Source organism: Marmota flaviventris, chromosome 2, assembly GCF_047511675.1.
Source record: "Marmota flaviventris isolate mMarFla1 chromosome 2, mMarFla1.hap1, whole genome shotgun sequence".
In the NCBI taxonomy this organism is placed as follows: Eukaryota; Metazoa; Chordata; class Mammalia; order Rodentia; family Sciuridae; genus Marmota; species Marmota flaviventris.
This window is the reverse complement of record NC_092499.1, coordinates 9,589,234-9,616,235: the sequence shown is the minus strand read 5'-3', so window position 1 is coordinate 9,616,235 and position 27,002 is coordinate 9,589,234. Positions and strand designations below refer to the sequence as shown.

At 35.3% G+C, this 27,002-nt stretch overlaps 1 protein-coding gene across 4 annotated transcripts in view; it reads left to right on the top strand.

Annotated features, from left to right (window-relative positions):
* Positions 1 to 27,002, top strand: part of Papola (poly(A) polymerase alpha) — a 62,133-nt gene that overhangs the window by 3,068 nt on the left and 32,063 nt on the right. For all 4 annotated transcript variants that reach the window (XM_027950935.3, XM_027950933.3, XM_027950934.3 and 1 more), the window contains exons 2-10: positions 12,680 to 12,853; positions 13,238 to 13,304; positions 18,108 to 18,189; positions 20,282 to 20,391; positions 20,890 to 20,943; positions 23,582 to 23,693; positions 24,351 to 24,440; positions 24,531 to 24,669; positions 26,196 to 26,268. In XM_027950935.3, coding sequence (XP_027806736.2) covers positions 12,680 to 12,853; positions 13,238 to 13,304; positions 18,108 to 18,189; positions 20,282 to 20,391; positions 20,890 to 20,943; positions 23,582 to 23,693; positions 24,351 to 24,440; positions 24,531 to 24,669; positions 26,196 to 26,268 — 901 coding nt within the window. The remainder of the gene's footprint in view (positions 1 to 12,679; positions 12,854 to 13,237; positions 13,305 to 18,107; positions 18,190 to 20,281; positions 20,392 to 20,889; positions 20,944 to 23,581; positions 23,694 to 24,350; positions 24,441 to 24,530; positions 24,670 to 26,195; positions 26,269 to 27,002) is intronic.

The following is a 27,002-nucleotide window of genomic DNA, read 5'->3' as shown; positions in this document are numbered from 1 at the left end:
GTGTGCTTAACCACTGAGCCACATCCCCAGCCTTTTTAATTTTTTATTTTGAGACGGTCTTGCTAAGTTGCTTAGGACCTCACTAAATTGCTAAGGCTGGTCTTGAATTTGGCAGTCCTGTCTCAGCCTCCCCCAGGTTGCTGGGATTACAGGTGTGTGCTACCACACCCAGTTTAACCTACTCCCCCCCTCCCCCATGGAGCGCCTTTACCTGAACTGGTGATGAACTGTTGATATTCAAGTTTGAATATTTGCAGGAACTTTTTGCTAATTAGTTGAGCCTCCCCTGTCACTTCAAGAAAACAGCTAGATAGGTGTGGTGGCTCATACCTGTAATCTCAGTGGCTCTGGAGGCTGAGACAGAAGAATGGTGAGTTCAAAGCCAGCCTCAGCAAAAGCGAAGCCCTAAGCAACTCAGTGAGACCCTGTCTCTAAGTAAAATACAAAATAGGGCTGGGGATGTGGCTCAGTGGTCGAGTGCTCCTGAGTTCAATCCCTGGTGCCCCCCCAAAGAAAAAAGAAAACAGTTGACAGTATTTGTAGCCAGTAAAAACAATTGAGCTTTTAAGCAAAAATTGGAATTTTGGAAAGCTTGTTTCTGTAATTGTGAATGTGACACCTTCCCAGTACTTAAAAGATGATATTGGTGATGAATCCCCCCCAATGGAGATTGAACCTAGGATGCTGAGCTATATCCCCAGCCCTTTTAATTTTTTTTTCTTGAGAGAGGGTCTTTCGAAGTTGCCCAGGCTAGCCTTGACCATTGGATACTCTTGCCTCATCCTCCCAAGCTGCTGAGATTAAAGGCATATGCCACTGTGTCCAGATAGTGATGGTATTAATGGATGTAGGTTTTTTGATGTTGCATAATGTGTGTCAGTATTTGGAATTCAGTGAATTCATTATTTTCTAAATGACAGTCATGATGTAATAAAGTCATACCTGGTTAAAAGGTACATTCAGAATACAGAGTAGGTCAGAGTTTTGTTATTTACATATTAGTTATACAGAATGGTAGAATTCATTGTGGCATATTCATAATACATAAAAACATAATTTTATCATTTTACTCCCCAGTATCTCCCAGCTTTCCTCCCTCCCCTGTCTGCCTCTACTCTAATGATCTCCCCTTTACTTTCATTGCATCTCTACCCCTCCCCTCCCAGCTTCCATATATGAGAAAACATGATACTTTTCTTTATAGGTCTTACTTATCTTGCTGAAAATGGTAGGTCAGATGTTAATGCAACAGATTACAAAGGGTTGGGATTGTTTTAGCTTTATTATCATAACTAGTTTTTTGGGGAGGTGGGGACAGGACTAGGGATTAAACATAAGGCCTCATAGACTACCACTTTTCTGTATCCTCAGCCTCTGACTCTTTGTTTTAAGATTTTGGAGCATTTGTAGTGAATTGCTTGCTACTCAGTGAATGGTTTTGGAATGTGGGGTGTTTTTATCTTTAAGAGTGTTTTCAGGTCATGCTTTTTTAGTAGAGAAATTGAGATGGAAGATGGAAGATGGTAGATGGAGTAAGTTTATGAGCTTATTCAATTCCTATTTCTTGATTTTCCTCCTAAAGTGAAAGCCTTCTTATTTAATAACATAAATTTCAAAGTGTTTTGGTTCATCGGAACATTCCATTCCTTGGTAACTAAGTCAACTTTATGTTACCATTACACTTAAATTTATCACCTTCATTTGCATGTAGGCACATTTATAAAAACTACTTTCCTAGAAAATGAGACCATTTGGATTCTTAGCTGTTTCTCCTTTCTTTTGTTTTTTATTCTGTGTTTTCAGTATTCTAGCTGCTTTTTTTTTTGGTGTGGTACTGGGGTTTGAACTCTGGGATACTTTACCACCAACTATACCCCAGCCTCCCCCGCCCCCTTTTAAATTTTGAGACAATTTCTTAATGCTTGGTTGCTCAGGTTGGCCTCAAACTTGGGATCCTCCTGCCTTGTCCTCCCTGATTGCTGGGATTTAGGCATGTGCCACTGTGCCCTATTCAATAGCTTTTAAATAATTGCATAATCTTGGCTTATGATTTACAAGGCAGTAGTGTTGCTGGAAGTATTGGTTCTTCTTAAAATAGATTAAAGTGAGGCTGAAAGTATCCCCTTGGCCAAGTTTTTGAGGGTGCTAAATTGTAGATTGGTGTTTAAATTAGTTCTGGTTTCCATGCTTATCCCATCTTTTGTGGATTCTGTTGAGAACCATGTTTGATCAGTTCAGCTGGAGTCAGTTTACATTTTAAGACCCATTTTTCCCAAGGTGCTATGGTGCTAACTTGTAGTCCTGATACCAGAGTCCTAGGCCAGAACCCAGACTTTGAAAATCCAACAAATCAAATCTGATCACTCACCCCAAAAACCAAACAGAAAAGGTAATGGTGAAAAACATGAAAGGAACTTTTATCAGCATGGCTATATGAGGAACACAGGAGACCGGTGCCCTTAGCTGTGTCTTCCAGAGACTAAAAATGACTTTGAAGTTTCATAGAAAGGGGAATAGGGGCAATGGTGAGGGGTCTGCATAGCTGGAGGGATTGCACAGCTGCCAAAGGAGGCGATGTTGATCAGGTCTGTCTGTTATCTCAGGATTGGGCAGGCAGGGCCTTGTCCTGGATAAGAAATTGCTGTTAATTGTGGGTAACTTGAACTCATCAAAAGATATTTATCTATCATATCTTGTTCCTGGAATCCAAGGTGACTAGGAGCAAAGAAGACGAATGCAAAATGCAGGCAGAGATGCCAAGTCTTTAATCCTGCTTTTGGCCATCCATTGGACATTTTCAGGCAAAAGGAAGTCCTTTTTACAGTCCTAGTGCTGGGGTGACAGGAGGTGGGAGGATTGCTTGAGTCCAACCTGAAAACATAGGGACACCCATCTCAAAAAAAAGAAATGTCCAAGCTCAAGATTTTTGGTACAGAAAAAAATTTAAATATCAAACTATTTACAGATAACATACTATATACTTACATACACACAGTGTAATATATTCTGTAGAACCTAAGATCTTTGTAGGTAATCCCGGCCCCGGCCCTTTTCCTTTTTCCCTTTTCCATTGTCTTTCTTCTTTGCTCCTAGACTGTTGCCCAGGCTGGCTCAGAACTTCTGGGCTCAAGAGAAGCTTTTGCCTTAGCTTTTCAGGTAGCTGGGACTATGGACAGTACCCGGCAAGTATTTTTAGTGACTGGGTGTAGATGCTTCTGTGGGAATTTTGGGTATTAGGCCAGAGTTTTCCACATTCTTATTTGTGGAAATTTAAGTATTTGGTCCTATTTAGCGTTTTATTTTTTGGTGATAGTGGGGATTGAACCCAGGGCTGTGGGGATCAGTGACTCACATCCTCAGCCTGGAATTTAAGGATTTGGGAAAGTAAAAAATGTGAGGGATTTGTTAGATGTCATTTCTTTCTTCTATCGGAGTTATTTTGCAAATTCATATTAACCTATATTTCATCCAGAAACCAGCTCATTGTATTTTATTAGTTTCTACAGTTTGGGATTAAGAGTAGTATCACAGTCATTTTGGTCACCTGAAATGTTTAAATTGCATTTCCTGGCATTAATGTATATAAAACTATGCTTTAATAATTTTTTTATTAGTACATTTTAATTATACAGATTGATGGGTTTCCTTGGAGTTTTATATATGTTTTACTTTTCTGACACATTTTAATTTTTTTTTTTTCAGCTTCTCTTTATATTGCCTTCATTTTCAAGGTGTACTTGGCAGGTTGATACAGGAGTGCTGCAATTTGAGAATCTGAGGTTATTGTTGTTTAATTTCTCCTAGATAGTAAGGAGAAAGAAGGCAGTGGGGCCCTCAGAAGTACCTTTAGGAAGGGAGGATAGTAATCTGGCCATTGTAGTAATTGAATAGCAAGTACCTATTGCCTACATAATCAACCTTGTTTGACCTTGTGCTTCATCCTGTTTCATTCCCATTGAGCATAAATTTACCTCTCTGTTTGATCCTCTGATGCTGCCTACTAAATATTGGCTGGATCATCCACCTTGAATATATTTTTCAAGAATGCAGTTGTGTTCTAAACATACTTAGTACAATTTAACACAGAACAAGTGGTCAGCTATCCTCACCCTCCCCACTCCACCCTCGTTCTGATATTGAAGCTAGGGGTCCTCTACTGTGAAGCCACTTCCCAGGCCTTTATTTATATTCTAAATTTTGAGAACAGGGTCTTTCTAGGTTGACTAGCTGGGGAACTTGGGGTTGTACCTGTAATACAGGTATCTGCCAGTGCGTCCAACCTTAGAATAATTTCTTAGGAAATAGATTACCTTGGTTATATGCTTGACTCTTGAGTTTCTGTCATTATTTGCTATGCCTTGTGAAAGAGGATGATATATTTTGTACATTAAGATACTTTAGAGAAATACTTCTTTCCTTCTCCATCCAAACTCTTTTTCTTTGCTTAACCTGAATGCACATATTATGTTTAAGGTCAGACCTTTGGACAGCAAATTACCTATATACAAGAAGTTATTTTAGTTTATCTGATTGCTTCTAAACAAGACTGTCTAGCAAGTTAAGCTTTCAATTTTAACTTTATCATAGAAATGATAAAATTATTTTCTCTTGGGTAGGGGCTATAAATTTTTAGACAAGTTGGCCCTGTTGATAGCATGGACCACAACTTGTTCCAAATGCCAACATTAGGAGACAGAGATTCATTCATCAATAGTCTGAACTTTGTATAAATTGGGGTGAGGCAAAGTGCTTAAAACATTAAATGTTTGGGAAAATGCCACTGGGGAAATGATGTTGTCCTTTGTGTGTTATCAGCCTAAACTGCCTATTTTCTCTCTGCGTAGCCATACTTCTTTATTTTTTTTCAGGCTTTTATTTTGCATTTATTGTTAAGGATCTGAATCCCAGAGTAAATTTCTCATTGTTATTCAGAACAGAGGCTATCTTAAACATCCCCGTATTTCTGATTTTAACATCGTCTTTCATATATAGTTATGATTACAATACTTTTCTGTTAAAAGTAATTTAAATGAGAAAATGATTGTAGGGAAATTGGGTTAAGTGTTTTGGAGCAGTAAAGTGATTTACTTTTTATTTTATTTGTTTTTTTCAGGTACACATGACACTAGAGTGTATTTTGACATGTTATACATACATGGAGTATAACTTATTCAAATTAGGATCCCATTCTTGAAGTTATACATGATGTGAAGTTAAACTGGTTGCATGTTCATATATGAACATAGGAAGGTTATGTCCTATTCATTTTATTGTCTTTCTTATTCCCATCCCCTCTCCCTTCCCTTCATTCCCCTTTGTCTGACCCATTGAACTTCTTTTACCCGCCCCCTATTATGTGTTAGCATATATACACATATCAGAAAGAACATTTGGCCTTTGGTTTTTTGTTTTGTTTTTTTGGTGGAGGTGTGGGGGATTTGTTTATTTCACTTAACATGATAGCCTCCAGTTCCATCCATTTAATAGCAAACACCATCATTTCATTCTTCTTTAGGGCTGAGTAATATTCCATTTTGTATATATACCACAGTTTCTATCCATTCATCTGTTAAAGGACATCTAGATTGGTTCCATAGCTTAGCAGTCTTGAATTGAGCTGCTATAAACATTGATGTGACTCTGTCACTATAGTATGTTGATTTTAAGTCCTTTGGGTATACACCAAGGAATGGAATAACTGGGTGAAATGGTGGTTCCATTCCAAGTTTTCTAAGGACTCTCCATACTTCTTTTTAGAGTTATTGCACCAATTTGCAGCAATGTATGAGTATGATGTTCCCATATCCTCCTCAACATTTATTGTTACTTGTTTCTTGCCATTCTCACTGGAGTGAAATAGAATCTCAGTGTAGTTTTAAATTTTTCTGCAGCTTTTTTTTTTTTTTTTTTTTGACATTTTGTGTGCATCTTTTCATGCTACTGCATGTGCTGACTACCCCCTTTTTATATGGCATAGTATTATTGTGTAAGCATGTACTGTAATTAATCTTATGTTGATGGTATTTAGGTGGCTTCCTGGTTTTTTTTTTTACTGTATTGCATACAGGGATCCGTCCAGTGAACAACCTTCAGTATCTTTGACTAGGGATTGAATCCAGGCATGTTTTACCACTGAACTACATCCCCAGCCCTTTGGGATAGGTTCTCACTAGGTTGCTGAGGGTCTTGTTAAATTGTTGAGACTGGCCTGGGAAACTTGTGATATTCCTCCCTTGGCCTCTAGAGTTGCTTGGATTTTAGTCATGCATCCCAGTGCCCAAATTGTCCTAGTATTTTTTTTTTTTTAGTTGTTGATAGACCTTTATTTTATTTTATTTCTTTTTATGTGGTGCTTAGAATCAAACCCAATGCCTTACACATGCCAGGCAAGTGCCTACATTCAACCCCAGCCCTTGTCCTGATGTTTTTAAGATAAATTGCTATAAACTTTTAAAATTGGCATATGCGTTTTAATATTTGATGAATATTGCCAGATATTTTTTAAGTGATATGCCAAAAGTTCACTTCCATTGGGAGTGCATATTGTTAACACCATTGCTAACATTGGAGGTTTACAATGGTCTCTTGTTTTCCCTGAATGTTTAGTTGGTAAAGATTTTGTTTTTCTCTAGTTTGTTGGTTTTAATTAGCTTCCCTGATTTGAAGTGACACTTTTTAAAAAATTATTTAACAATTCTGTTTTTCCTACTATTTGCTGTAACCTTTCTTACTGATGTATTTTTTGTTACATAAATTGTATAACACAATTTGTTTTGGGGTGTGGCTTTTATGTTTTGTCTTAATTATGCACTGAAAATACTATTCTTCATTTTCTCTTAGTACTTATACAATTTTTTTTTCTTTTGTGTGTGTGTGTGTGGGGGGGGTATAGGGATTGAACTCAGGGTCAATTTCCCCAACCTTTCTGTTTTATTTTGAGACAGTTCTCACTAGATTGCTGAGACTTGCCTCGAGCTTGCAATGCTCCTGTCTCCGCCTCCCATATTGCTGGGATTATAGGTGTTTACCACCGTGCCTGGTTGTAATTCTTAAGTATTTTGAAATAATGAGGAATTTAGATTTGACTTAAAATGTATAATATTATCATTATAATGTATTCAGACATTGATAACACTTTGACTGTTTGAATGCATGGCTGCTAAATTACAATTAACAAATTATAGGAATTTGTACTATTTGAGTTAGTTTTATAATTACCAAGTTTGGGTGTGGTGTGTGTGTATGTGTGTGTGTTTTGGTACCAGGGATTGAATCCAGTGGTGCTTATTCACTGAACCACATCCTCAGCCCTTTTTATTTTTTATTTTGAGACAGGGTCTCACCAAGTTGTTTAGGTCATTGCTAAGTTGCTGAGGCTATTTTTGAATTTGTGATCCTCCTGCCTCAGCCTCTTAAGCCCCTGGGATTACAGGCATGGGTCACCATAACTGACTCCTAGGTTGTTTTTGATAGTTCATTTTGTGCATATTAATTAAAATTGGTTGCCCAAACATTTGAAATAAATATCTAGCCAAAATAAACAGCCAACAGTCATGCTAATTTTACATAAAAGTCAAGTAATTCTTTGTAGCTAGAGTATCTTTATTAGAGTTAGGTCTTGAACAACCTAATGTGGCTAAAGGAATACCCTTTTTTCCAACATTAATTGGAAAACTCATGTTTTGTTACAGCCCTTTAGTGTTATAAATGCATTAGAGTTTTTAGCTTCATAATTTGTTACTCAAAGTAGAGAAGAGATATAATAAATTCTAGGTAAATCCAAGTGTATGTGATGGACCTCTCTGGCAAGGGAGAGGAAAGGAGTGGCATAAAGATAGCCAAGGATAAGAACTAGAATAGTTGTAATGCATTAGCTACATAGAATGTTGTTACTATTTAAAAAGGTTGATATATTTTAAAGGCCAACTTTATATAGAACATATAAGGAGAATAGCCCATATTCTGAGGAGGGAAAAATTCTGAAAAAAATATATCATGTCCTGAACCTGAAAAGAAGAGGTAGGGGTGCGTGTGTGTGTCTTTATGTGTATGTGTGTATGTAATGCTTGGCTGTCATGTGATTTTGAGGGGGCAAAATTGATATGTGTAGGGCTGGGCGCTGTGGTGCATGCCTATAATCCCAGCAACTTGGGAGCTAAGGCAGGAGTACCACAAGTTGCAGACCAGCCTAAGCAATTTAGCAAGACCCTGTCTCAAAAAAACAAAAGAAACCCTATAAGTGTATATATGTATTTTTATTTTTTATTTAATCCTATGAAGGATTAAGACTTAAGAAGCTTTAGTTACATATTTAATAACTACAAAGATGTTTTCATCAGAAGTGGATGAAAAGTTAGAAGGAGGCTAGAGAAAAAAACAGCAAAAATTTAGGGCACTAAACATTAGTTATTATGGAAATGTAATGATTTTTAGAGAGTATAGAACTTGCTGGATGGGCACCAGTTTCATTCTTAGGTATTTATTTAAGCAGTATCCTAGACATAAATACAAATCACATTCATAAGATGAAAATAAATGATGCTCAGGAAAAGCTCATATGTACTTGTTTTCTTTTATTATTTTGTGATACTTGGGATGGAACCCAAAGGTACTGTACCAGTTAGCTGTATATCCCCAGCCCTTTTTATTTTCAATTAATTTATTTTTGGTACCTGGGATTGAACCCAGAGGCACTTAACCACTGAGCCCATATCCAACCCTTTTTTATGTTTTATTTAGAAACGGGGTTTCTCTAAGTTGCTTAGGGCCTTGCTAGGTTGCTGAGGCCAGCTTTGAATTTGTGATCCTCCTGCCTTGGCCTCTCAAACCTCTGGGATTATAAGCCTGTGCCACGGAACCCAGGGCCTATTATTTTTTGTTTTGAGACAATCTGGATCAATTGGCCAGGCTGGCCTGGAATGTAATTCTTCTGCTTCAGCCTCCCCTGTAGCTGGGATTATAGGTGTGCACATTGCACCCAGCCCCAATAAGAAATTTTAGTGAATCATCATATTGTAGGTTTATGTGTTGATATTTTTCGTTGTTTTACATACATTGTTGAAATTTTCTTTTTAAAGTAGATTACTGTATGAAGAAAATTAAATACATTTCTAGAAGTGTTTCTAGAGAAAGATAGACATGGGCAGAAGTCTAATGTTTTCAGGAATGGAAGGAGGAGCTTTGCCTTCTTGGGGTTGGTAGTAGTCTAATGTACGGTTCCAGGAGACAAGTAAAACAATCCTTCTTTTTCTGAGGCTTATGTTCCCAGTTGTCCAGTGTTAAGTATATGTTTTTGTCTTTGTTAGAAACAGATCAACAATGAAAAGATTCCTGAAATTGTTTTTATTGCTCTATATTTAACATCTAGTATGTGTTCCCTCCACCAATCCCAATAGATAGATCCCAGGGCCTCCCTCATGCTAGAGCTAGGTTTATTTTTACTTATTTTATGCATATTCTTACTTCATATAGATGTTCTACGGGTATGTATACCTGTCCACTGTGACTGGCTACCTATTCTCATTTCTAATGTTAGATTTAGATGGAAGAGTGCTGGGGATATAGCTCAGTTGGTTGAGTGCTTGCCTCTAGGTATGTATTATATGTGTTATTTCTTGAATCACAAGGTCCTGGGTTCAATCCCCACCAAAAAAAAAAATTTTAATAAATGGAAGAAATGAGACTTCTCTACTAGTACAACAATGGTTACTGTTTCTCCTTAGGCCACTCAAAGTATCTAGCAACCATCTTTATTGGAGCCACAACTATCTTTTAAGCTTCATTTTTTTGGGGAGGGGGTTTATTTTTACTTATTTTATGCATGTTCTTACTTGATATAGATGTTCTACAGGTATGTAGGTATGTGTTTTATAATTTTTTTGAATCAGAACAAATGGGTGTGGTCATATACTTACAATACCAAGGCTGGATGATATTACTACATTTTAAAGGGAGAAAATTTCTAACTTGCATATGATTTATTTTCCCATCAAAATATTAAAATGTGGAGACTAATGTAGATATCAGTAATTTTTTCAAATTGTACTAATTTTGTGTGAATTTATAAATGTGAATCTGTATTCTGCTATTATAGCAAGATAGTTGAAGTAGACAGGAGCTTTCTGAACATTGGATTTTTTTTTGTGTGTGTGTATGTGTGTGTGTTTGAGACAATGAAAAGTTTGAATATTTGGAAAAATGGGAAAGATAAAAAGGAATCTTAATTCCACAAAGAATGTGTATTCATGTTTTGTTGATGATCCAAACTGAACTAGTAAGGAATACAACCCCTCAGAATGGAGAAAAATATGGAAAAAACATGTTATTTGTACAAAACAGATTTATTGATTGAAGCTAATGAAACTTAAATTTGACTTGAAAGCTTTCTTTGCTTGAATCAAATCTCTCCTGGATAGAATGAACTTTACATTTTCATTTCTGCCCTTTATGTTCACATCATTTATAAAAGTGCTGGTAATTCTAGCATGATCATGAAAACTATAGTTTATTTGCACAAGAGAATGCAGTTATGCTAGGATTTGAGGTAAGTGTACTTTGTAACAATTAAAATTCTTCAACAGTAACTTAATGTACACTTAAAAATTCACTGATTTCATGTGTTGTACCCTGCCACAACAAAGCAAAATAAAATAAAGGGACGCAAGGCAACTGGAGGCAATGGATATGTTTATTATTTTGATTGTGGTGTTGATGGAAACAAAAGTGTGTGCATATTTTTGAACTCACCAAATTTTATATGTTGTCTCCCTCCCCCTTTTGGGCATACCATTATACCCTAGTAAATCTGGAAAGAGTAAAACTTCAAAAAATAAGCATATAAATATTTTATCTGAAATTATTAGTATGTGTTGTGAGAGGAGGGTGTGGTCAGGCAGTTTTGAGGGCTACCTTTGTGGTTTGTTTTGAAGAATTCTGAGAACTGTTGGTGATTAATGAAAATATATAGTAACCAAGATGCCAGTATGAGTTTAGTTTTGTATAAGTTAATATGTATACTTTAATGATAGTAGCATAAGTTAGGAAAATAAAACTTTTCTTCCATTTTTCAGAAAATCCTTGGTGCTTTTTCATGTGGATCCCACATGAATTTGTGAATTAGCATCACAGCCTTTCATAGCTAGGCAGTTTCATTTAGAGGAGTACAAGGCAGTGATCTGACATGAATTGATTACTGCCAAAGACAATAAATCTTATGTTTATTCAGGAAATGTTACTATAGTCTTTATGAATGTTGAAACATCATATAAAGAGAACATAAAATGTTGATTAGAACGCATACCACATTCAGCCCAATGGGTAACAACAGTATGGGCTTCCTAGCATTATTTGATCTGTGTTAATATTAGAAGATAAAAGATACTAATCAGTCACATTGTTGGCTAGAACCTAGTGACTGTTGGTAAATTTTTCATGCGACTTACCTGTGTAATATTGTCAGATTCTTTTTTTTTTTTTAATCTTTTTTGGTGCCAGGGATTGAACTCAGGGGCCACATCCCCAGCCCTATTTTGTATTTTATTTAAAGACAGGGTCTCACTGACTTGCTTTAGCTTCTCACTTTTGCGGAGGCTGACTTTGAACTTGAAATCCTCCTGAGCTGCTGGGATTACAGGTGTGCACCCACTGTACCTGGCCTCAGTCCTTTTTTGTCTTTTATTTAGACAGGGTCTTGCTGAGATGCTTAGGTCCTTGCTACATTGCTGAGGTTGACTTTGAACTTGTAATCCTCCTCTCTCAGCCTCCTGAGCCTCTATTCTTTTTCCAAAAATCAGTAATAAGGGCTGGGGCTGTAGCTCAGCAGCAGAGCGCTTGCCTAGCATGTGTGAGGCTGGGTTAGATCCTCAGCACTGCATAAAAATAAACAAATAAAATAAAGGCATTCTGTCCATCTACAGCTACAATTTTTTAAAAAAGAAAATTAGTAATAAGCTTAGTATGAATATGGTTTTCTCACAAGTTGTACTTGTTTGTACGGTTTGCTGTGCTATGTGTGAGCTTTATGTTATATTCCATTTGGGGAGTCTTATGTTGTGAAAATATTTCTTGTTCAAAGTTTTATCAGTAATTTAGAAATAACAATGTAAAGGATTTTTTCCTTTTTAGTGAGTAGATTCTTTCAAAAGTTTATTGTATTCTGTATCACATTTTGTCTAATAATATATTTGGTCTGAATTCTTATTTATTTAGATACTTAGGATGTGACTAAGTTAAACTCCTTGGGAGACAAGGAGAAATAATTTTTCTTTCTTTTTTTTTTTTCCTCCTAATACCAGGGATGGAACCCAAAGCCTGCTATATGCTAGGCAAGTGCTCTAGCATTGGACTGCATCCCCAGCCCTTTTTTATTTTGAGACAGTTTGGTTAAGTTTCCTAGGCTGGCCTTGAACTTGCCATCTTCCTTTCTGAACCTGTAACTAGGATTACAGGCTTGAGCCACTGGGCCCTGCTGAAAAGTAATTTCTTTTTGGTCACTTACTTTAAGTTACCTCTTGTTACAAAAATGTCTTTTGAACAAAAACAAACAAACAAAAATTGGAGTTGTGGCAGGGAGCAAACTATGTTTAGAAGTATATTTTGCTAAAGTAGTTTTTCTAGTCATGTTGCTTGGTTTCAAATTGTAGAATTATTTTGCAGTAATTTTTTCCAATTCCATTTTTAGTCCAGTTACGACGCAGGGATCACAACAAACACAGCCGCCACAGAAGCACTATGGCATTACTTCTCCTATCAGCTTAGCAGCCCCCAAGGAGACTGACTGCATACTTACACAGAAACTAATCGAGACTTTGAAACCCTTTGGGGTTTTTGAAGAGGAAGAGGAGCTGCAGCGCAGGTATGAGTGTGCACCTCACACATTTTAATTTGTAATTTTTTATTGTTGAAATTAATTTGAGGCCTTCACTACTTAGTTAATCAGGGTTAGCTATATATTTGTTTCAGATAAAAGTGATACTTAGGAGAGACACCTTTAATTTTTTCTACATAGAGCTCTGTTCTCTTAGTTTTGATTTTTGGTGCTTTTGGTTTTTATAGTACAAAATTTATCAGAAGAAATGTTTTCCCCAGTGTAACAGTGCCTATAGCTAACTAGTATATGTTTCTGATCACTTAAAAACATAAAACTTAGGAAACCACCTATTTAAAATGTCTTTTCATTTAACCAGTAATGACATAGAATCACAAACAGCTTGATACTTGACAATTGTTTTATCCACAGGATTTTAATTTTGGGAAAATTAAATAACTTGGTGAAAGAGTGGATACGAGAAATCAGTGAAAGCAAGGTAAGATTCTTCTTTTGTATACAAAGAAATTTTGTTCTATATAGCTAACTCAACATAGCAGTTCAGGTGTCTTATATCACCTGGTTTTACTTGAGAATTTAAAGTCTTTAATGTAGAGATCATTTTAGACTGTTGACCGAAGTTCACATATTTTGTTTCTGGTTATTTTGAAGAAATATTGAACAAGAAAAGCAAGAAAAATTGAACTCAGAAATTTTTTTAAGTACCCCCCTGGGGGTGGGGGACAGCTAGGGATTGAAACAACGGATGCTTTACCACAGAAGTACATCCCTAGCCCTTGTTATTTTGAGATAGGGTCTTGCTAAGTTGTTGAAGCTGGCCTTGAACTTTTAAAAAAGATTTTTTTTTAAATTTAGTTGTCAATGGACCTTTATTTTATTCACTTGTTTACATGTGGTGCTGAGAATCAGACCCAGTGCTTCACACACGTGAGGCAAGTGCTCTACTACTGAGTCCCGGCCCCACCCCTGGCCCTTTCCTTGAGCAACCTCACAAGTTGCTCCTCCTCCTGCCTCCTGCCTCAACCTCAACCTCCTGCCTCAACCTCACAAGTCACTGGTATTACAGGGATGTGCCTCTGTGCCTGGCTCTAAGTACTCTTTGATTATAACTTTTCAAAGCTGAACTCAGTAATTTATACTCTTTAGAGAAATAATACATGTTTCCTGAAGTAGTTTTAAAAAGTTTACTATATTAGCCTGTGTGAGTTCCTGGATTTAGTCCCCAGCAAAAAACACATACTTTTTAAATTTTTTTTTGTAGTGTAAGAGATTGAACCCAGGGCCTCTTGCATGCTAGGGAAATGCTATACTTCTGATCTTCATCTCCAGCCCAAGTACTTACTATATTTGAGAATATCATGTTGTCTCTCACAGAATCCTACAATAATGAGGGGGGTTTTTTGTACTAATATTCTCTGAGTTTCTAATACTTTTATTATGAATAGTTATACAACTGAGGAATCCTTGGTTAGGCTTCTGGTTAAAGCAAAGGTATTTTAGAGCTGTGTGTGGAATTCATTTGATTCATTTAAAAAATATACCCCAAAGTGATAATTTTCCCGGGGTAGTAGAAAATGCATATTTAAGTTTTAAATACAGCTGAAGACTTGATATTAGGATGGAGAGTGTTAACTTAGAAGAAAATTCAGTATTTTGGCTTTAGTTGAATTTATATTTTCTTAAAACAATGGATATAATAGTTAAAACAATTTAACACGTTAGTAATTTGAGTATTCTAAATTATGTTCTTTATCTGTTAATGTTTCTCATTAATAGAGTTTCTGATAGAAAATGAGAGTTTTGGAAAGGCAGTTTTTTGAGCTGAGGAACAGCTGGTTTAAACGTGTGTGTGTGTGTGTGTGTGTGTGTCTCTCTGTGTGTTTGGAGCTCGAGTAAACCTGGAACTTGAGGTGTTTTTTAAATAGATTTATTTATTCATTCATTCATTCATTCATGGTTCTGAGGATCGAACCCAGGGCCTCGTCCGTGCTAGGCGAGCGCTCCATCGCTGAGCCACAACCCCCTAGCCCCTTGAGGTTTTTTTGAAAATTGTGAAACCAGAGTATTGTTTCTGTTACTAGTGATTCTATTGTTTTTGTTTCCAGAAGAGGATTTTTTTTTTTTTTAATCCAGGGGCACTTAAGCACTGAGCCACATCGCCAGCCCCCCTTTTTACTTTAAGACTGCATCTTGCTAAGTTGCTGAGGCTGGCTTTGAACTTATGATCCTCCTGCCTTCAGCCTCCTGAGCTACATCCCCAATCCTTTCCATTTTTATGGTTTGAGATTCCATTTCTCTTTCGGTAAGGCTGGTCTCATACTGGGATCCTCTTGCCTCAGCTTCTCCAGTAGCTGGGATTACAGGTGTGTGTTACCCTGCACAGTGATTTTTACTTTAGATGGCTACTTTGTTTGCCATCTAATACTTCTAAGATTTAGTTAAAAAAAAAAGATTTTGCAATTGAAAATTGTATTAGTAAAAATATCTTTGCTTTAACTAGAAGCCTAACCATGGATTCCTCAGTTGTATAACTATCATAATGAAAGTATTAGAAACTCAGAGAATATTAGTACAAAAAAACTAAACAGTGGTATTCAGTTTGAATGTCTAATACTGGAAATCTTAAAAAAGGCTTAATTCTATGACCTGAATTATCTTGTTACAGTTATCGTAATAGCTATAAACATACTAATGTCTAGAAGTGTAGCCATAGGTAGTTTCTAACCCACAGGTGACCATTTAAATAAAAATTAACCAAAATTAGACATTCATGTTCTTAATCACACTATCTACATTTATGTACTCAATAGTGGCTACTGTATTGGTTGGTGCAAGAGTAGAATGTTATGTCCTTGCCAAAAGGTGTTTGTCCAGAAGATTTGTGTCTTTACTGGAGAAGTTCAAAGTTCGATATTCTAAGATTGTTTCTCTCTAAATTCTTTGTAGGCCTATTTCTACACACATCTTGCTGGCTTATTTTATTTTAAAATTTGATTTTTTTTAACTTATTTTTTTTGGGGGGGATACCATGTGTTTAACTACCAAGCTACATCCCCAGCCCATTTTATTTTTCGAGACAGGTTTGCTTAGGGCCTCGCTAAATTGATAAGTTTGAGACTTCAAGTCGCTGCAATTACTGTGCCCGTTATTTATTTTTTTAATTTCTTTTTTCTAGATCAGTCAATCTACCCACCTACCTTTCTTTTTTTAATTTTGAGACCACGTCTTACTAAATTTTTAGACAGGGTTGGTGAAACTGGCCTTGAACTTTTGATCCTCTTATCTTAGCCTCCCAAGTCACTTGAGATTACAGATGTGAGCCAGCATGCCCAGTTTGTGGCTTATTTTAAATAATCAGGCCAGCATTACAATTAGGTTTTCTCATTATCTAAGTACAGCAAAACAAAGGCTTTCTTTACTTCTTAAAAACATTAACAGTTGCTGGATATGGTGGCACCAGCCTGTAATCCCAGAGACTTGAGATCTGAGGGAGGAGGATGGCAAGTTCAAGGCCAGCCTGGGAAAACTAACACAACCCCATCTCAAACTAAAAATGGTTGGGATGTAGCATATAGCTCTGTGGTAGCATGCCTTGGGTTCAATCCCTAGTATTAACCCAACCTGCCCACCCCCCAAAAATCAATTCACATATAACTTGTCTGTTTTCTAACATGATGGTTACAAATGTCCTTGAAAAACAAAGAATTCCTTGAATCTTTTTATTTTATTTATTTTTAATTTGGTGGGGGATAGTTATAGATGGACCGAATGCCTTTATTTATTTTTATCTGGTGCTGAGGATTGAACCCAGTGCCTCACACATACTAGGCAAGTGTTCTGCCACTGAGCTACAGTCCCAGCCTATGAATCTTTTTATTTTAATGACCTTTATGGTTTTATTTTCAGTTCTAGGATTGTATAATGCTTCATTCTATAAAATAAATGTTCCTGAACCATTAGAATTCCCCTTTAGAAAGTTTTTTGAATGTAAGTAACACTAGATCTATGTTATTTATATTTTTGGAGAGGTGAGGGAGTCATTTCCTACTTTCTGATTCTGAATAGAGACTTTATTACCAAGGAATTAAAAATTAAGAAGCTAGGCCTGGTGGCACACGCCTGTAATCCCAAGGGCTTGAGAGGCTGAGGCAGGAAGATCTTGAGTTTAGAGCCAGCCTCATGGACTTAGTAAGAGGCCCTAAGCAACTCAGTAGGACCCTTTATCTAAATAAAATATAAAAAGGGCCGGGGATGTGGCTTAGTAGTTAAGTGCCCCTGGGTTCAATCATAGGTACCACCAAAATAATAATAATAATAATAGTAAAATTTTATTAAATAAATTAATTTTATTAAATAAAATAAAAAGAAATACTGATTGATTTAGCACTTATTAAAAGAAAATCCCCCCTCCCCAGTAGTAGTGATTGAACCCGGCAGTGTTTTATAACTAAACATCACCCCTACTTCTGAACTATATCCCCAGACCGCTATTGGAAATCATAATTTTTTTAAATTCCTGAACTACTGTTTACCAATATTGCCTTTCAAGTCACTGTTAATATGGTAAAATTATACTCTAATCTTCTATTAGATTTTTGGTTTAGTCATTGAATATAATAATCTTTTCTTTTGAACAATTAGAATATGTTTTTATATCCTAATATTACTGAATTATTTTATATAGAATCTTTGTCATGAAATAAAAATCCTGATTCTAACATTGCTCCTGTGGAACTACATGATCTCCTTTATTAGTGTTTTTTAGAAATGTGGCAAAATTCAAAAATAGTATGGGTCTTTACCAAAGAACACTTTTCTGTTCAAAGCTGGTTGAATCCCAAATCAGATTTATCTGTGAAAGGCTGGCTGACTTTTTTTTTTTTTTAAGAACTTACAAATAAGTATGTTTGACTACTCTATACATTTGCACTGTAATCTTTTTTTTTTTTTTTTTAATACTTTTTAGTTTTAGGTGGACACAATATCTTTATATTTATGTGGTGCTGAGGATTGAATCCAATGCCTCATGCATGCTAGGCGAGCACCTACCACTGAGCCACAACCTCAGCCCTGCTAATCTTGAGTTTTGGGTTTTGCTTTTAATACAGAGTCCTCCACTATTACTCAAAGCTGACCTTAAACTTCCAGGCTCAAATGAGCTTCCTGCTTAAGCCTCCTGGGTAGCTGGGATTTTAGGCATGCACTACCACACTTTTTTTAAAAATTACATTTAAAATAGTTTCCCTTTTGTTTCACTGATTACCATTTTTTGTTTCAACAGAATCTTCCACAATCTGTAATTGAAAATGTTGGAGGAAAAATTTTTACGTTTGGATCTTACAGATTAGGAGTACATACAAAAGGTAAAAAAAATAGTGGTTGTTTTTTTTATTTTGAAGAATGCATTTTTTATTTCTTAAAATTTATGATACAGAAATTTTATTTCTTAAAATTTGTGTCAGTTACTTGTGAATCTTGTAAGCTTAGGTTTTTCATGGAAGAAAGAGTCTTAAAGGGATCTAAAGACTAAAAATGTAAAATAATACCTTCATGTCTGTTCTAATGTAGTACTAAAATTAAGTAAAATTAAAATACAGGTCCAGTTGAAATTAGCTATGTTTTATATGTTGAATAGCTACATTGAGCCAATGGCTACTACTCTATTGGAAAGTGCTGACAGAGGCCATTTTTCCACAGAGGAATTTTATTTTTTTATTTTTTGTACCGGAGGTTGTCTTTCAACCAGTGTACTTTCCCACTGATATACATCCCTAGTTCTTTTTATTCTTTATTTTGAGACAGGTTCTCATGAGTTGAGGCTGGCTTTGAACTTGTGATCCTTTAGCTTCAGCCTCCTGAGAGGCTGGGATTACAGTGTGAACCACTGCACCCAGTGCTGTTTGTCTATTAGATAGATGCATGACCAATATTGCTATTATTTTTTTCTATAGTATGTCATTCCAAATATTGCTATTATTTTTTTCTATAGTAAAAACACTCCAAATAATTTATCATTAAACATTAAACAAACTGATATGTATCCATGGCTTTTTTTTTTTTAACTGGGGATTGAACCCAGGGTGCTTTTTCACTGAGCTACATCCCAGCCCTTTTTAATTTTTTATTTTGAGATAGCGTCTTGCTAAGTTGCTTAGGCTGGTCTTGAACTTGCAGTCTTCTTGCCTCAGCCTTTTATGTTGCTGGGATTACAGGCATGCGCTACTGTACCTGGCGTATCCATATCTTTTTTTTCTAGTTGTAGATGGACACAATACTTTTATTTATTTTTATGTGGTGATGAAGCTAGAATTCAGTGTCTCACATGTGCTGGGCAGGTGTTCTACTACTAAACCACAACCCCAGCATGTATCCATATCTATTGATAATTACTGAATATTTTCTTATTTATATTTATTTTCTCTGTGCAATACCCAATAAAAATGTTACCATGGCTAAGGACATTTATTGAATTCTGTTTACCAGGTACTGAGTTAAGTGCTTAATATTCATTATCTTATTTATTCCTCACAGTACTTTTGTTTTCATATTATAGGTAGTCTAAGACTTAAATAGGCAAAAGAACTTGAGCAGTTTTTCTTAGCTATGTACTGGTAGAACCAATAAAATAGAGCTCACACAGTCTGGGATATATCCCCATTAATATCTGACCTCTGTTTTAAGAGTATCTGCCATTTCTCTGTATAGTGGTATTCTCTTTTCCAATTTTCCACAGTAACAATAGATTCGTTTCTGATGTGTCCTGTGTACTATATACCACTTTTCTCCTTTGTGAATAATGTGCTAAATATAAATAGCCTCTAGAGAGTGCCTTAACATCTCATCTTTTAGAAAAATGGCTGTGTTGACCAACTTCCACCTTGCCCTCTCTCTTTTATGACTCAGATTATTGATTTGTTATCCTCCTTTTTCATATGGGAGCCAGTAGACACCTATCATAGAGTGTTTAGAGAGTCACTGTTTAACTTATGAACATGGTTGGACTCATGACATCAAGGCATTGGATTTTGTATTTCAGTAATTCCCTCTCTTTATCCTGAAAGTTCTGTCACCGTTTCCTGGATTATTTGGGCCCACTGTATATATTACAGCATGCTTTAGGAACAAATAGTCCCTATTAATTAGAACTCATTTTTCCTCTAGTGACTGATGTTTCTTTTAAAATTTTTTTAGATGTTGATGGACCTTCATTTTATTCATTTATTTATATGTAGTGCTGAGATTCAAACTCAGTGCCTCACACATGATAGGCAAGTGCTCTACTACTGAGCCCCAACCCCAGTGTCAACTGATAATTTTTAATAAGGAGTGATTTTTTTTTTTTAAGAGCTTGCCAGTATAATGTTAAACGGTTACTATCCATCAAATACTGCCTCAAAAAGGTGGAAAATAATTTTCTTTTAGTACTAATTAGTGGTTGCTGGGATTTTTTTTTAGGTGCCGACATTGATGCATTGTGTGTTGCACCAAGACACGTTGATCGAAGTGACTTTTTCACCTCGTTCTATGATAAATTGAAATTACAAGAAGAAGTTAAAGACTTAAGAGTATGTAAATGTTTGGGGTGAGAGGAAGGAGTTATAAAATTTTATTTAGTCTTTTGAGTGAATTTTATGGTAGAGTCATCATGTATTGAGCTGTTACAATTGACCATGCTATTTGAAGCACTGAAAATGTGTTTGCATTTTATTCTTTACAGTATGCTAAAGTCATATATATGTAAGATGTACATGATGTCTTAATCATTAGAAAATAGAGGCAAGCAAAATAAATATTAGATAATCAGACTACAACCACACATCTGATGAAATAGCAGAAATCAAGGATTTAAACCCTGGAGCCTAGAGAGTCTTAAAGCTAATTGCTGAGAACTTACTTTGTGCCAGGTGTCATGCTAAATTACGTTTAAGCAATTTCAATTAAATTGAAACAATTGTTTAAGACAGTTATGTTTGCAATTTCATGTAAATTTTCACATTTATTTAAAAGTACTAAAGTGCAGTTTTAGAGACTAAGTTTTTTTTTTTTTTTTTTTTTCCTTACAGGCTGTTGAAGAGGCGTTTGTACCAGTTATCAAACTCTGTTTTGATGGGATAGAGGTAAGGTGTTATGCAAATGGACAGTTCTTGATATGTGGTGTTACTGAACTTGACAGTGTAGGTTAAAAAGTTGATATGGTTATTATTTTACTTTCTGCAGTACTGGGAATTATCTCAGGCAGTCTACCACTGAGCTACATGCCCAACCCTTTTTTAATTTTTAAATTTTGGACAGGGTTTCACTTAAGTTTCTGAACCTATCCTGAAACTTGTGATCCTCTTGCCTCAGTCTCCCAAGAAGCTGGTATTAAGGTGTGTACTGCCACGCTTCATTCGTGAATTGGTTGAAGATTAATGCCAAGTTTTTTTTTTTGTTTTGTTTTGTTTTTTAATGGAAGTGACAGCCGGCCATGGTGGCTCACACTTGTAATCCTAGCAGCTTTGGGAAGCCAGGGCTGGAGGATTGCAGGCTTGAAGCCAACCTCATCAACTTAGTGAGGCTCTAAGCAACCTAGTAAGACCCTGTCTCAAAAAATAAAAAGGGCTGGGGATGTTGCTCAGTGGTTAAGCACCCTTGTTCACTCCCTAGCGCACGCTTACACACACACACACACATACACACACACAGGAGTGACTCACATGTTTAGATTATGTATCTGTCTGTCTGTGGTACCAGGGATTTAACCCAGCCCCGCCCCCTCCTCCCCCCTTTTTTTGAGACAGGGTCTCATGTTGGTTTTTTTTTTTTTTTTTTTTTTTTGATGGGTGGTGGTGGTGCTGGGGATTGAACCTGGGACTTTGTGCATGGGAGATAGCACTTTACCAACTGAGCTATATCTCCAGGGATCTCAATAGATTGCTTAGGGCATCACTGAATTACTGAGGCTGGCCTTGAATTTGCCATTCTCCTGCCTCTTGGAATGACAGCCCTGCACACCTAACCATGCTGGCTAATTCTCATTTAAATGCCAAGGGTACCCAGGAGCTGAAACATGGGCAAATTTAAGACCAAGTGATACTACAAAGCGATTTCTTGGTAGTTTTTCATATGCAAATTTTATGTTGTTTTAGTTTCAATGAGGCAATAAAACTGTGGATTTGCAAATGGTACTTTGCCTTAACTTCCTTTAAATATTTAAAAAATGGGGAGAAAAGTAAATTGATATGTATGTGTTGAAATATTTTCTGGTAGGATTTAGAGCTCAAGTTGTCCAAGATTGTGTACATTTCTTGCTGTTTTTTTGCAAATATGGTGGAAATAATTGGAACAAAGTAGGTGGTTAAACAAGTTTAGTTACTTTTTATGGTACTTTTACTGTGCAAATGATGCTAGAAAGTCTCTAATGTTAATGGTGAAGATAATAAAATTTTATAAGTGGAGTAATGATAACTTAATGGTTTTGCAAAAAATGGTAGTTTTTAGAATTGCATAAGATGCCAACTCTTAATCTTTTAAAAAAGTCAAACTAAAGGCTGGGGATATAGCTCCATTGGTAGAATGTTTGCCTTGCATGCACAAGGCCCTGGGTTTAATCCCCAGGAACACACACAAAATAAATAAGTCAAAAGTCAAACTGCATTGGGCGAGATGGCACATGCCTGTAATTGCATCATCTTGGAAGCCTAAGGTTTTAGAATCACAAGTTCAATGCCATCCTGAGCAATTTAGCCAGGCCCTGCCTTACATTTATTTAAAAGTAGGATATGCTGGGCCCTGGGTTCAATCTCTAGTAAACCAAAGAAAAAATTCAGTTGAATTCCTTAAGCTTTTCAGAATTAGATCTAACTCTGGGTCTTTTAAGCTGGGTTATCCCTAGTGTGCGTGCATGCGTGTGTGTGTGTGTGTGTGTGTGTGTGTGTGTGTATGTGTGTGTTACTCAAAACTAAAATTTGAAGCTGGGTACAGTGACACATAGTTTTAATCTCAGCTACTTGGGAGGCTGAGATAGGAGGATTGCAAGTTCCAGGCCAACCAGAGATTTTCTCAAAAATTTTTAAAAAAAGAACTGAAGATGTAGCTCAGTGATATCACATAGCTTCCCTGGGGATTAATCCCCAATACTAGTAAGTAAGTAAGTAAATAAATAAATAAATAAAATGAGAAGAAAACAAAATAATACTGTAATATGGACATATGAATTCTTCCATTTAAGGCAGTCTTTATTGGTAGGTATTTTTGAGATAAGTATAAAGATATTTGTTCTTTTTAGCACTGGTGACAGTTCATACAAATAAAGAATTTTAAATAACTTCATAATATGCATTTAGCAAGCCTAGTAACTCAGATTTATTAAGTATAATTAAATGATAATTAGGTATTTGTACAAGTTGCATTTCATATTACTATGATTTAACATCTAGTTAAAATACGTATGATATGCTGGGCACAGTCATGCATGTTTGTAATCGTAGCACCCCATGAGGCTGAGCTACTAGGATCACAAGTTGCAAACCAGTGTGGGAAACTTAGACCAGTATCAAAATAAAAAGAACTGGGGATTTAACTGAGTAGTAGAGTACCTCAGAGTTCAGTCCCCAGTGTTGCAAAACCCCCCGGAACCTATAACATAAATTAATATATTACTGTTAGGTTTGTTAATTGATGATGCTGGCATTAAGTAGAAGTATTTTTTTTACAAAAATGCTTTAAAAGTAGTTTGACAGATATGGAATGTTAAGTTTTGTTTTTTTATTTTAGATTGATATTTTGTTTGCAAGATTAGCACTGCAGACTATTCCAGAAGATTTGGACCTACGAGATGACAGTCTGCTTAAAAATTTAGATATAAGATGTATAAGAAGTCTTAATGGTATGTCAAAAAGCCTTATCTCCTTTTGCTTAGTTGGAGTTGTTATCAAATATTTAGTTGTTTTTAAACCTTTAATGAAACATTTATAGCCATTTTGTTAATTCATAGTGATTACAAATGTGCTTTACTTAATAGATTACAGAGAAGTGGCTGATAGTTTTACTCATTGGTTCCTTATTCTGTTATTTATTTTCTTGTAAGCTAAGAAATACTGAGATTTGTACTTTTGCTAGAAATTTAGATTTTACTGTGTGACCCTAATTAATTTTGATCCTGATATCCTTTTGTAATGGTATCAGTTAAATTTTAAAAGATTATTTTTTAAAAAATTTATACATAAGACTTTTGGACAACAACTGTTAGAAACTTAAGTGGACTGAATTCTTCTCAGTGTATCTAGACAGGGAAAAAATTTAATTATGAGTTGCAGTTTGATATTAGGAAGATTAGTTCAATTTATTTGGCTTACAGCATTGCTTGTGGTAGGAGATAAATGTTTCAACTTTCTTGTTTTGTCTTTTTATTGAATTAAGCTTATTGGCTGTACCAAATCAAAGTTTCTGCTCAATTTGTTATCAGTCTCAAAAAATTTAGAATTGGTGTTACCATTCAGCCTTTGATGATTTCATGTTCTGTTTTTTCACTCCTATCAATCAGGTTGCAGGGTAACCGATGAAATTTTACACCTAGTACCAAACATTGACAACTTCAGGTTAACTCTGAGAGCTATCAAACTGTGGGCCAAACGTGAGTTCAGAATTTGTTGGCTAGCTTATTACAAACATTTAAACATGTGTTCAACACTAACTTCTCTTTTTGCTTTTCCCTTATCAACAGGCCACAACATCTATTCCAATATATTAGGTTTCCTCGGTGGTGTTTCCTGGGCTATGCTAGTAGCAAGAACTTGCCAGCTTTATCCAAATGCAATAGCATCAACTCTTGTACATAAATTTTTCTTGGTATTTTCTAAATGGTATGTGTTTAGATTATATTAAAATAAAATTGATTGTAGACACTGAAGTTTAGTCTTATTTCTATGACATTTCTGCAGCTGGTTTCAGATTCAAATTTTAGTTCGTGAAATAGTCATTTAGATAGCCTTGGATATCACAGTGAATATTATGGCAAACTTGAACTCCATTTCTTTTCCCTAGCTTTGCCAGGATAGTAACTCATATTCTATTTGTACTTAACTTGCATAATCCTACCCTCCAAATAAACTGAATTTTAGCTGTAGCTTTTGCTAAAATCCAATTTATTAATAGGTTGGCATATATGTTAACATTTGGATAAAACTTCTACATACAACTTTTCACTTTTTGAATGTTTTTGAATACATACACCATTAATATTTGATTTTTTTTCATTGAGCTATTTGTTTATTTTTGGCAAAATATTAAAGATGCCAATTGTGTAAAAAATGTAAAGAATAACCTTATGTATAATGAACAAATTATCGCTCATGTATTAATGAATTAGTGCTTGGACAAAAGCAGTATCTGAATCATTAATATTGGGGAGTTTTTTTTTTTCCCCACCTCATTTCAAGATGTCCACATTTGTCAACAATGGTTTCATTTAAGAAAATTAAGATTATTGCCATTTCAGAATAGTTACTTTGGTCCCAAAGATGAGGATTGTTTGGTTTTAATCAGATTTCCCTCAGATTTAAATCTTCCTAGTTTCTGCCAACTCATACCCATCCAACATTGCAAAAGACATTATTGTTTTCTAGTGATTTTGTAAAAATCAAGAGTTTTTGGAGACTTTAGAATCAAGTCACACTTTCTAATACACATTCTGCTATTTTGGGATTTGATAGCACATTTTAATTACATATAATAAGATATGATAAGATTAAAGAATGTTTTTTAAGGCTACACATATATAAATGTTTTCAAGAAGCTAACCTTGCTATTAAGGAAGGGGGCAGATGTTTTCCATTTTTTAATTTCTACTGTAAGGACTCTGCTAATTTTACTAAAGATTGCGTCCTGGAAACACTGTATTCACACCACAGACTTTTACTACATTTATTCATGTAACAACTTTTAAGTCATGAGATGGAGAAAATTTGTCTTAATTGTTATAATTATTCATACCCCATTGTCTATAATTGGAAGTAACTTTTTCTCATTTTTCTTTGGATGGAACTAGTACGAAGACAGGATTTTTGTCTTTCAAAAGGGTTTATCCTGTTCAAGATTTAGGTGAAAGCATCAAATATCTTGCGGGTGCTTTTTAATTTACATGGTGCTTTATCAGTTCTTTTAAGAGAGAAGATATTTGACTTCAATTTGAAAAAGCTACCAAATGGTTTAATTTTATAGTTACAGAACTATTTCAAGTAGTCTTTACCATCAACAGAAAGGAATGAAAGGTTGTATATACCAAAATGAATGAAGAAGGATCACATTCACAAATGCTGTATGTTTAACAAAATACGTTTAGATGATAATATCCAATAGTCTTATCAAGTGCTACAATCTTTTTAAACAGGGAATGGCCAAATCCAGTGCTATTGAAACAGCCTGAAGAATGCAATCTTAATTTGCCTGTATGGGACCCAAGGGTTAGTGTATTATTTTTTCCCCTACAAATTCACACTGTGCAATAACAAGTAAAAGTCATCTGCATAAACTTCAGGGAGACCTCCCAGCATTTTATGTATGAGTGGACATGTCCGTATTACACTTTCTTCTAGATAACCTCATCTATAATTGTCCTCTGATGTGAGAAGCATAATGATGTACCCTGTAAACTACATTTAATTGTACATAGTTTTTAATACAAATTTCACTAACATTTTAATTTATATAGAACTACCTTGTAAGCAAAGTTGTATGGGCCTTTGTGCTTAAAAAAAGAAAAAAATAATAAAAGGATACTAAAAATCCCTGTTTTTTTTTTTTTATTTGATCTAAATATTTTGTTAAAAATGGGGTTATTGTAGGGAAACTGCTTAATGTTTACATGTGGTAGATAACTTCTAAGCAATATCATTCTAATAACAATGATGTAAATGTAAAAATTGTTTTAGATATTTCAGATTATAAAAACATGGTTGGGCTGAAGAAAGCTTCCGTTTTGTTTGGGGAGTTATGACATTACTGCTTACACATTTTAAATGTTAATAACATGAACTTTATTGATAAGAAATTTAGGTTTTCACTATGACTCTAGGTTTATGAAATTCTATTTTTCTGAATTAATTTGCTATCTTACTATTATACCAAAATTTTGTTTTTAATAAGTTCTGTTGAATTACATGAAGCTGTGTATTTCCAAACCTCGAGAAATTTAATT